The 12,096-nt window shown below is 46.3% G+C and overlaps 1 protein-coding gene across 1 annotated transcript in view; it reads right to left on the bottom strand.

Moving 5' to 3' along the window:
* The window catches only part of CCDC80 (coiled-coil domain containing 80), a 32,057-nt gene extending 20,191 nt beyond the window's left edge, over positions 1-11,866 (bottom strand). Inside the window, exons 1-3 of the mRNA XM_006207561.4 lie at positions 11,228-11,866; positions 8,894-10,794; positions 893-1,049 (exon numbers count right to left, since the gene is read on the bottom strand). Of these exons, the coding sequence (XP_006207623.1) occupies positions 893-1,049; positions 8,894-10,783 (2,047 nt within the window). The 5' untranslated portion in view covers positions 10,784-10,794; positions 11,228-11,866. The remainder of the gene's footprint in view (positions 1-892; positions 1,050-8,893; positions 10,795-11,227) is intronic.
* Between the last annotated feature and the right edge of the window lie 230 nt (positions 11,867-12,096).

The raw sequence follows: 12,096 nt of genomic DNA, 5'->3' as shown, positions 1-12,096 counted from the left end.
TTTCAGATGAAATATATTTTATGAAAAATATGCAGAATATGCAAACAGTACAATAAGAAGGATTTTCATTATAGTTGAAACAGCAATTTTAAAAATCAGAGAATCCATGTAAGAAAAAAAATGTTTAAAGAAAATTAAACTCTAGAGATGTAATAGTTATAAAAGAAACTGGGTGGGTCAGATCTGGGGCTGCTGACTATGAGGCGTAACTGCTCACAGTAAGTCCTGCAATGTTCCCATGGGAACTGCAGTGAGTCAGACCTCAGCTGCCCAGCACTGAGCTGTGTGCCTCACATGCATCATTAACATGAAAAATTGTGAAAACTCTACACTCAGCCAAATTCTTCTGCTCTCCAAAGGACGTGGGTGCAGTTCAGTCCACATTTCCAGTGACTTTTCATTTAGCTTCACAGCTTCTCTCAGCCCTGGTTAATTCCCTCCCCAGCCTTGCCAGAGTCAAGGACTCCCAGGGGTCTGGCAGGTTCCTGTCTGTGAGGGAGTTGCCTGCAGCATGAAGGCTGCGGAAGGATCAGACGGTGCTGATCCCAGGCAAGGAGACTCGGGGTTCAGAAGAAATTGCTGGGATACCTCTCCGGTTCTCCAAACTGCCCCTCCCACCCCGTATTACCTTTCCCGTTTTCCTCCACCTTACTGACTTTCAAACTACAGAGTGCTTGCATGTTTTTCATTTTAAAGTGCCAGAAACTTAAACCAGACCCATCTGGAATGATTATATAGGTAGTTAGGCGGACTGACCTTTGTTACCACAGGAAAAGCACCCTCCTCCCCATATCTGGATTTTCCTCTTGATTCCCCACCGACCCCACCCATAAGGTGTGCCCCACCTTAGCGATGAGAAAAACAATAATATAATTTAAATGTTTTAGAGAACCTAGCTGGAAGTGGTCGATTTTCATGGAACTGTTGCTGACGGGGCCAAAGATGGTGATCACGGAGACCTTCCTGGTAGCCATCTTGCAGAAGCTTTCCAGATACTCATCCCGCTGCTGAACGTACATGTTGTTCTCAGCCTTAGGAGCGGTGATCAGCTGCAGGAGGGCGAAAGCAAGCAGATGTTAACTCACAGCGAGTATTTCACACTGAGGCAAAATCCAATGGAGGGAGGGCTGGTAGTGGCTGACACCTACACTATAAAGAAACTAGACTGTTTGGTTGGATAGTTAGCAATAATTAGGGCCAAACAAGATCATTTGGAAAGGCCTTTTTTTTTTTTAATGGTTCCAGGCAGCTTCAAGTTTTCTACTCACTTCCACTATTATTTACCTTCCTTACCAGGCTCTGTGTGTCTTGATGTTCTCATTTGTGAACTGCACATGGGAACACTTTATTTGCAAGGCTGTTGTGAGCTTTACATGAATACTTGGCAAGTAATAAGTGTTCAATAAATGCTCTCTCCCTTCCTTTATTTTGTCTTCATTATCTTAATTGGCTGCTCAGACATTTGTGAATTCAGTGGTTACTACTATTATTTCATGTCTCACAGAGTTGAGCTTCATAGCCAGGACTTGGGCACTATGAAACATTCAACGGCTGAGAATTTTATTAGGCAGCCTTGCAGAGAATTTTTAGGATGGCCTTTCAGCTTAGTTTTGTCACACAGAATATATTCATCGTCACACTGGGCCTGTACAGAGCTCATGGTGGACATCTTTGATGTTGGAGTCCTCCAACAGGACAGATTTTACTCTTTCAGTCCAGCCTTCTCTTCAATTCAAATCTGGTATTTCTCACCCACCCGCTCAAGTCTTTCATGCTCACTTTGAACCCCTGACTTCTGGGGAAAAAGAAGACAAAGCAATTGAAAGAGATGCTTTGGTCACCAACTATCTGGGAAAACATATATTTCATTATTTTGGATAAAATGAGGATACTCTCACTTTTTAGGGCTCCCCTTGAGTCCTCTCCCTAAGAATGTCTCCATTTTTTTAAATTGAAGTATAATCAGTTTTAATCTCACCTGATAGAAAAGCCTTTCTACTCTTGGGATTATTTTTGTTGCCTTTTCTTAGCCTTCTCCAATTTTACCAGGTTTTGCCTGAGCAGAAACCAAAGCTGCGTACCACACTGCACGAGTGTGTGGGTGTGGTGCTGTTCAGCTTGGAAGTGGAAGGACATAAAATTTTATTCTGAAATGACCAAGTCTTTGTTGATCTCTTTGACCCCAAACAGCTCACTAGGCTGATGTCTGCAGTAAACACTGTCCAGCTACCCTTTGCAGGTTCATCACTGAGCTCAGAGGCCATTCTCTCTATGCTTTCTTGCATTCAACTACATTCAAATTTATCAGCCACTTTTCTACTGACCCATCTAACCTTATAAAATATTTCTGAAGTTTGTGGCTATTAGCTTGGCATTTTTCAGAGGGGAAGTCACCATGTTGTTAACCTCTTTATCAAATACTTCACCATAGTGGTAATAAATCTGGTCTCAGCTCATCCTGCTGTTTATTTTTCTCTGTCAGAGATGTGTTTATTGCTGCCTGCCGGCCTTCCCTTTTAAGAATTCTCTGTGCTTGACAAAATATGATCCTTCATGGAAATGAAAATGATTCAATAAGCTTTTGAGCGGAACATTAACAAAGGTTTTTCTGGGATGAAGTTTTTTTTTTCTTTCTCAGATTGTTATTTATTTTAAGTAAACATGATTTCATCTACTTTTGATTTTGCGTTTATATGCCTTTTCAGATGGACAGGGTGCGTAGGAAATGCTTGTTTTAGAAATATAATTTTCCAAGAGGAAAAACAATAAAATTTCCAATTTATTCATTGATTCATACTTAGCCTTAAAAAAGATGCCAATTCCTATTTGAGGTGGCTATAGAAAGATATGGTGATGGTATTTTTGCCTTGTTAGCTTTTAATTAGCTATGTGACATTTGAAAATATTTCTTGAGGTTTTGATGGTAGCCCATTTCTGAGAGTTTCATTTTCAGTCGGTATGTTTTAGGTTTTTCTTTCTGGCTTTTCTTTGCTTCACTATATTTTAAAAACAATCTTTTTTTCCTTTAACGGAGGCACTGGGGATTGAACCCAGGACCTTGTGCATGCCAAGCAAGCACTCTACCACTGGGCTGGCTACACCCACCACCCACAGATACACGGTTTTGAAATAAATAAAATGGATGCTTAAGCAAGAACACAAAATAGTCAAAAACAAAGGTAAGATTTACTGGAAATGATTTTAGAATCCCTGTTCTAAATGAAGAGTAAGCCCATATTTAGAATATATACTAGATGACTGATAATTCCCTGCCTCTGGAACTTCAAATCCATATATAGACGCCATCTTTCATGGACCTCATGGACAGATCATGACATGACAAGATTTTAAGAGTCCTCAAAGCCCCCTATGGTCTTTTTCTCCCCCTTGTGCATAACTGGGAATTTCAGAGAATATATAATCATACTGAACCTCATCCTCCCTAGCCGAACAGCTTCTCCCTTGTACCTGAACCCAGTAGCCTTAGGCTGCAGATAGCAGTGGGAATGGCACTCAAATAAATAAAGAGCTCTGATGTTTACTTTCACCGTAGGCCCTTTGCCCCTGGAAGCCTTGACCCACCTGGGAGGTGACATTCATTTAGCATGACTCATTTCCTAGCTTCCGGCCCTCCACAACCTGACCTCAGACTCTCCTGCTAACCTTTCCTCCTCTTCCTCCCTTGTGTGACCTCTTCACCCTGTAACCAGAGGGTCTGAATTATGAAATGAGACGGATCTGGGCAGAGGGGCACAGAGAAAGCGTGACTGCAGTCAGAATTGGAGGGCCTGCATTTTAGCCCTAGCTCACTCCCTGGCTACTTTGTAGCCTCAACAAGGCCACTTGCCCTTCGAACCTTAGCTTTCTCATCTTTACAATGGAACAGCTTCCCTACCAGCTCATAAAGTAGAATCAAGCAAAAAATGTGTGTGTGTGTGTGTGTGTGTGTGTGTACAGGCTGTGTGTACCCGAGCACCATGGATATATGTTGCCTCTGAATAATTAATTTATTCACATTCCTTCCTCTGCCTTGACTCACATCACCCTTTTAACCCAGAAGGCCCTCCCCTTGCCTCCACCTTATCAGAATCTGAGTCATTCTTCAAATGCAGCATCCCCCTTAAAGCCTGTTCTAGCCCACAGTGATCCCTTTCTCCTTTTAAATTACGTTCTTGTCTGCACGGCTCCCCTGGAATTTACGCGTTTCCTTGCTGTACCATTTTGTTTTATGTTATGTCATGTCTCCTCACTAGAGTCTAGATTCCTCAAGGCACTGAAGCCCCAGCCCCATCACTGCTGTGCAGAAAGCAGGGGCACAGCGCTGGCCTACTATGGTCCTCGGGTTACAAAGACAGAGGAGGGGTCCCCTGGGTGCAGCCCACACACTGTTGGTAAAGACACTCTCCCTTACATTTACTCTGCTCCTCGAGTTTGCATCAGGGAAAGCAGAGGAGGCTGATCAGCTGAACATATCTTGGGGATCCTTTCCCTGTGTATTGACATCTCCGCGCCACTCACTTTCTAGTGTGGCAGTGTCTCAAACAGTGTTTAAAATGGTAACCATTTCCAGTCCCTTCTTCCTGAAAAGAGCATTCTAGAACTTCTCAGTAAACATTATTGTCTGGCACTTGGTCTCTTTCCAGTTTGGTGGCGACAAATCAGTGCATGTATCATGGATTTAGAATTGTGTTGTTCTTTTTTATGTTCCTGTTCCAACACTCCTGTGGTGTGTTGGCACAAGGAGCCTCGGAGTATAATGAAGCCAGTTTGCATAAGTAAAGGGCACAAACAGGAACGGGAAGATGCCAGGGGGAAGATATTTTAAGTCTCAGCTCATCCTAAATATTGTGTTGGGCTCAAAACACTAGATTTTTACAGGATTCAGAAAAATAGCACTCCAGCTGGTAGTCTGCCTTAGTAAACCGGAGCTTTATATCCTTTTCTAAAATTAAACCAAATAAGGGGGAGAGTATATATAGCTCAGTGGTAGAGTGCGTGCTTAGCACGCAAGAGGTCCGGGGTTCCATGCCCAGTACCTCCATTTAAACAAATGAATAAATAACCCCAATTACTTCCCTGCCACCCTCCCCCAAAATTAAAAAGAAATAATACTGTAAAATTAAACCAAATAAGTAGATTGTTGTCCCAATATCCAAATCTCTGAGGTAAGGTTAAAAGTATTAACGCACTTGAATTACTGGAGAGTCAGTCTCCAAAGAATACTTATACTTGAACTTGAATCTGTGTAATTCAGCATTCTGTGGCTTCTTGTTCCTTGACAAGTAGGTAGATCTCAGGGCACCACGTGATGGCTTTTCAGCCATTCTCCACATAGTCCAAGGTTTCAGTAATAACAGCTTGTCTATATTCTCACAGTTGTCCAGCCCAAACAGACACCAACCAGTCTGAGGGACTACGTCCACTGCGATTCAATCTGCTGCTCTCCACTCACTGCTGGGTAAGCTAATGAGTTGAGGTGCAGAGAACTAGCTGCGTATTAAAGGTAGAAACGCTGCATTGGTGCTGCTCAGCACAAAATGTGGGCAGTTGGTATAGCTTATCATTTATCTGAGGTTGAAAATGAGTTTTAAGATGTCTGTATTGATTAACAGGGTAATTTCTCAGTTTCCCCTCCACTTTGTGGCGTACGCCCACAGGAAGCTCACACCCATGGGAAGGCAGATTGGGACTATGGCTTAAGCCTGTGCTCTAAAAATCAAGCAGATCTGAGTTCAGTTTCTGGCTTTGTCACATATTAACTGTACATCTCGGGAAACTTCTCAGCTTCTCTAAGCTTCTGTTTCCTCCTCTGTAAATGAAGTCCTTCCTCATGGGATTGTTGTAAAAATTAAACCACACAGTCTCAGCAAAGCATTCTGCAGGATGTACCCCTTTCAACCGACAGGCTAAGAAGCAGGGAGTTTGGAGGCTTGACCTCTGGCCTAAGAATAGGACACCTGGCTCTACCTGCTGCTCCTTTGAAAACCACTAGGATGCTGTTCACCCAACCATAACCTATACCATCGCTGCCAGTGTTTCTAAGTAAGTGGGTAAGTACAGTTAGGTGATATTTTCACATCTAAGAATGATATAAATACATGCAAAACACTTCAGCTTTATGATTAATTGAGTTGAGCACCAGGTTACTGAAAATCAGAAAAGATGAGCTAAGAGGCTTGCACAATTTCTTGGAAGGCAAACTTCATTTCAGTTTGAGCACATTGGTTAGGTTGAGGCCAGTTGGAGGGATAAGATGTCAGCTGTACTTTAACAGTCTGGCGGCTGCTAAGCCTTAATACACATTAATTGAATCACTGAAACTTCCTAAGCAACATCTGCCATGTTTGGTGGAAAAAAATGAATGGGAAAAAGATAAATGGCACCAGCAAAGTCTTTTACCCAGAAACACTGGTCTCCTCTCTGACTGGCGAAAAGACTCTTTTGTCTTCATCTTTTGATTTTACATTATGTTTATTTCATCATATCTTTTTAAGTCCATTCGTATATTAGATGTTCTTAGCTCTGCAGAGAACATTTTTTTTTTACATGATCATCAGCTGGGCACACGCAGAATTGCAAGACTGAAATGCCTCCTGTTGGTACTTCCTTTCTAATAACAATCCTGGTTCTCTCTCCAACCCCAAAGAGCAACCCTGCCCTGAGCAATCCCAGCTGGTTTCTGTTTTGCCTCACATGACATCAGCAGAAGCTGTCGTTTGAGTTTCATTTGCTAGAAATTTATGATCAGGGATACTGTTAAAAGCAGAAAAGACCCAGCTGGGCTTTCAAATCCCTGACTAAGGGAGTGGGGAGAAAGAGAGAGAAATGAAAGGCATGACTAATATCAGGGATATAGTATGAAAACCCCTTTCTTTGGACTCACAAACTAGAGGCAATGGAAGTATTTGCCAGATGGGTGCACAATTACAATCCTGACATTTTACCCATGATTATTTTCCCGCCGGTTAAAACCTGACCATGAGGAACACTATGCCTGCTCTGTTGGCCAAATGGCCAGGGTTGGGTGATGTGCTTTAGCAAGCTGGACAGAGTCCCAGGTACTCAGGAAGAGAGCAGCAGAGCACACCACTGATGCTCTCCCCTATCCCCAGAGAGAGCAGTTTGCCCCCACAGGGTCTGTCGCAGGTGGAGTTCTACTCTAAAATCAGTGATTCTTTTTGGTCCTGATTGGAACATTCCCATTTAAACTTACATAGTCTGGGAATAACCAAACAGCTGTTAAACTACTCTAATAGTCAACCTATCTTCTGCTAGCCTATGTTTACACATTTACTTTAAGGCTCTGGTTAAAAACAAGAAACAGAGAGTCTGGGGATAAGCCCCACCCATGATAAACATCACAAGGCACTCTGCCCTGAATAATATTTCACATGCACATTTAACTTTTTGAAACCACTGAAGATAAATGGACACCAGAGTCACTTTGCTCAGATAACTAATCTAAATTTAGTCGGAAAAACTAAAAGACCCTCTGAGAGATGCCTTCAGAGGTGAGTGTCTGTCTCTTTTAATGGTGGGCATGCAGGGTGTGGAGTCACCGTGTGCCTTCAGCAGGATAGGTACTGTCCTCAGTGGCATGAAACAGCCCCCGCCCACTCAGGTATCTGACAGAATCATTCCTGGCTCGCATTATCCAACATTAATTTATTGATTTTTTTTTTTCTCTGAAGTAACTTCATCGTGCGCTTTTCATCCTAGACAGCCTGGAGTAAAATGATGGCATTAAGAAGCTAGGGGTAAAATCTTAGAAGGGCACTAAAAGAGGGGCAAGGAGACATTAAGAGACGAGCGAACCTTCATCACTCATGAGAACTGCCCTTACATTTAGGATTGTGCTTATTCTTGTCCGAAGCCCTCTTGGACTTTGACTAGATTCTAGTATCATCCTTTGGATGATGGCAAGGAATGGCCAAAAGAGTTACTGAGATGGACCTGTAACTCGGGGCCCTCAGAACCACAGGCAAAGTAGAAGTAAGGACTTTGTGTCCCCTTTTACACACACATACACACACACATGCGCACATATATACCAGCACGCACGCACACACAAGCTCATTTTCTAGAGGCTCAGGAGAAACTGTCATGACATCTTGACTCTAAATTCAGATGTAACTCTAGGGCATTGGAGACTGGAGCAATTAACCCAGTTCCCCACACTCCATTCTTTTCTCTTCCTACTGGTAGTTGGGCAGTGGTAGGGGAGGCACCCTTTAGGGGAGACGATTTTAGCCAGCTGGTTTTAAAGGTATTCATGAGGGCAGATCAACAGGGACCCTTCCCCACTCCCAGTCACATCCACTCCCTACCCAGGCTGCTCTACTTCCCCTTTGAGTCTTCCAATTGTCCAATTGTTGACAGAGATCTAGTTAGGGAGGGAGGGAGGAAACCTGCCATTTCCCCCAGACACATGCTTCTAGTTCTTAAGTTCATCCAGAGAGAAACCCTTTTCCTAAACTGTGACCACAGTCAATGCATTCCATTTTAGGAACTCCTTCATTCTCCTTTTATTCTTTGAACTTGGCAAAAGGGAGCTGTATCTAGAACTGCCCCATGGAAGAGAGCAGTAAGGATGGGGATGGGTCTGACGGGTTTGGAGGAAGCTCAGCACAGGTGCCTCCCTGGGCTTATGTCTAAGATCCACCAGTCACTGACTCTGAACTTAGGGCTGTGCATCTGTGTCGATAGATGTTCACAGACCATCTAAACCAGAATGAGCTGGCCTGGCTGCCCTTCCCTGACAAACCTCGGGATCTTGACATAGTGCAGCTTCAGCCACAGTCTGCCATCCAGCAATATGATTTTAGAAAAATCACACACCAAACCGTAACACTGCCTCAGCCCACAGAAAAACGCCAAGAGGAAGATTACTTACAAGCAGCCTTCGTTTGCCCTCAAAGGGCCCCAGCAGGTCGCTCACCGGCTTCCTCGGACTCTGCGTGAAGTGTTTGGTGGGTTTCAGGTGCCCGTCCTGCTCGTGTCTCCCCGCTTTTTTCTTCTTGTTCTTCTCTTTCTCCTGCCGGCTCTTTTTCTCAGCCTTGTCCTTCTTCACTTGCTTTTCACTCTTAAGTAACTTGTCTGCTTTCTCACTCTTCACCTTTTTTTTCTTCTCCTTCTCGGCTTTCTCCAGCTTTTCGTGCTTTTTCGACTCCTTGGCCTTTTTCGGGGGAATGTGTCCCACTTGCAACTCCTCCTCCAGCTGAGAGGCGGTTGGCCGGCCGAGGTCATACTTATCCTCATACTCATTGCTGAGAATTTTGTCCTGGGCTTTCTTTTTGGGAGATTTCCCTTTCCCTGGCTTGTGCGGCCCTGGCACCACATTTGGGTCCCGGGGGCCTGGCTCGCGCCTGTCGGTGCGGTTGTCCCGGAAACGGCCCGCGCCAGCCCGGGTGCTGGGCTCCGAGATGGTGGTGGGAGGGGCAGCCGTGAAGCTCTCCAAGCTGGTGGCCTTGCTGGGCCTCCTGGTGGTCAGCGGCCTCTCCCTGGGCTGCTCCTTCCTGGGTGGAGGGTAGAGATTCTCGGAGGACGCGGGCCCCCTGCCAGTGGTCACCTCGGCCGTTGCAGGGGGCCTGTGGGAGTCTGAGGAAGGATGCACCCGGGGGGTCCAGGGCCTCTGAGTGGTTGGAAAGGGTGTGGTGGTGGTAGGTCTTGCAGCTCCAGTCACCACCCGAGAGGTGGCCCGAGTCACTGTTGTGGCGGGAGTGGGAGGCATGGTGGTGGCCCGTGGGGTTGGAGGCTGTGGGGGAGGGGCCCCCATCGTGGCGGCCGGTTTTCTCATCACCTTCACCCGACTCTCTCTGGTGGGTGGCACGTGCGCTCGCCTCTGCTCTTCTTTCCTCTTCTCGCTGCTCAGGCCTGGCTTTCCTGCTCCTCCACCATTGTTCCCCTCCTTCACCACCTGGCCCTCTACCCCTGAGGCCTTACATTTTTGCACAAAACCCTTCTGCCGGATCTTCTCTATCCGGCGGATGGGGCCCTGGTCGATGATCTCGTACATGGCCTCCAGCCTGACGGGATAAGGGTAGCGCTCCTCCACCTGCAGCGTCTTCTTCAGCAGCACCATGCCAAACTTGCCCTTCTCCAGCTTCAAGAAGCTCATCAGCTTGGGGATGAGGCTGGGGTCCAGGGGCTGCTCCAGGACCCGGCCCTCACTGGTGATCCTCCGCACCTTGCCTCCTTCCTCGCCGGCCTGGTGGAACAGCACGATCTGCTGGATGTGCCTTTCCGCCAGCTCGCAGTACACATCGTCCTTCAGCAAGCTCATCATGAGGCGGTAGTAGCCTTCGGAGGCATGAGGGGCCGAGATGACCCACACCCTGTTCTTCCCCGCAAAGCTGGCAAGGATGTTGGGCGAGCTGGACCCAGACGGGAAGCGCAGCATCCTTGACCGAGCTGAGGACCCCTCGTCTCGGACCATGTCGCGGGGAGAGCTCCGAGCTGCTGGCCTCTGCTCAGTTCTCACCCGGGCCCCATGGATGCCCCGCGAGGCCGGCGGTGCCGTTGACTGACCTACTCTCAACACCGGTATGCTCCTCCTTCTTGGGAGAGGCTGAAGGTTTGGTTCTTCCAGAGTGGTTCTCTGAATTCCCTGAGACCTCCCCGTGTGCCTCAGAAGCCGAGCTGGCCTTCTGTTGACGGGGGAAACCAGAGGCACTTTCCGCCCCCCGTGGCTCCCTCTATTCATGGCCTGAGAGGGGGGTTCTGATCCGCACACCAGCCACAATGCCAACAGCATGGTAAAACTGGGTCCCATTCTCCATGTCATTGTGCAGTCCACTTTGGGGAGGCAGCAAGGTCAAAAGACAGAAAGGGGAGGACAGGGGGAAAAAAAGAAGAAAGAAAGAAAGAAAGAAAGAAAATCACTTAATTGCAAACAGAGCTGGGCATTATCTTTTTCTCTATCTTGGCCAAGGGGAGGGGGAAGGGGTGGTTAGAGAAGAAGGAGGGAAGTCAGGGAATGGAAAATAGGATGATATCCTGTTGCTTTTGAGTCCCTGTAATTTGTCAGTGCTTAGCAGAGACGGTTACATTAAGCAGAAAACCCAGCTCAGTTCCCCATTCAGCGTGCTTGCACTGTTTCAACTGACTGTCTGATGCTCCAGAGAAAATGCACACTGAGCAATTAATTATGACAACATTCTGATTTCGTTTCTTTAGATAAGCAACAAAGAAACAAACACGGCAAAGACAGGCAAGGTTACACACTTACATTGTGGCTCATGGAGATGGAATGCAGAGGGTTTAAAAAACAATCTGAAGTGTGCTCCCAGGACAGTTCCTAGATGAAGTACTTTTCCTCCCAACTCTCTTTCTCCTTTTCCAGGCTGGGCGATACAAAGGGCTGTGCTGCAGCTCCGGCTCCCAAAGCCGCACACAGACCACCGCCTGTCCGGACCCGTGGGCTGAGACTTCTTTTCTTTCTAGCTGTGCCTTTTTACCTTCTTGACAAGTAGGATGAGGTGAAAGGAGCTGTCCTTTTAAGTCTTTGCATCTCCATTTGTCTGCAGCTTCTACTCAGGCTGGTGTGTCTGTGTGTGCCAATCCCCCCGGCCGACAGCACTGGACGCCCCTTAAAGTGGAGCCCCAGCTGTTTCTGTATCTCGCTCTTTCTTTCGAGTTCCAGGATCCTTCTTATCACGCTTTCCCCCACAGTCTGGCTTAGTCCCTTTGTTTCCAAGCAAAAGCACTGGGATTAATCTGTTCTCCAGGCTGAGGGAAAACACAGGAATGTGATGTAAAAAAGGACTTTTTTTTCTTTTCCTGCGCTTCTCTCCTCCCTTTATTTCTCCCCACCTTTTTCTCTCCTCTTTTCCTTTTCTTCTTCGTCTTGCCTGGATTCAGTCCCAGAAATGCCAGGACAACCTCAGTTTTGATCCAAACCAAACTCAAACAACAGCAGCCACTGGAAATCAACGAAACTTCACTAAGAATTTAACAGATCAGCAAAACACCGCCTCCTTCCCATTTCAGCACGGTGAGCGGTGAGCCCAGACTGGGGGGTGGGGTGGGGGAGAGGGGCTGTTCCTTGGGGGTGGGGGAGAGTTTTGAAACACTGCACATCATCATAAATCACTTTAG

Source organism: Vicugna pacos, chromosome 1, assembly GCF_048564905.1.
Source record: "Vicugna pacos chromosome 1, VicPac4, whole genome shotgun sequence".
Taxonomy (NCBI): Eukaryota; Metazoa; Chordata; class Mammalia; order Artiodactyla; family Camelidae; genus Vicugna; species Vicugna pacos.
Note: the sequence above shows the minus strand (reverse complement) of the source record. Positions and strands in the feature narration are given on the sequence as shown.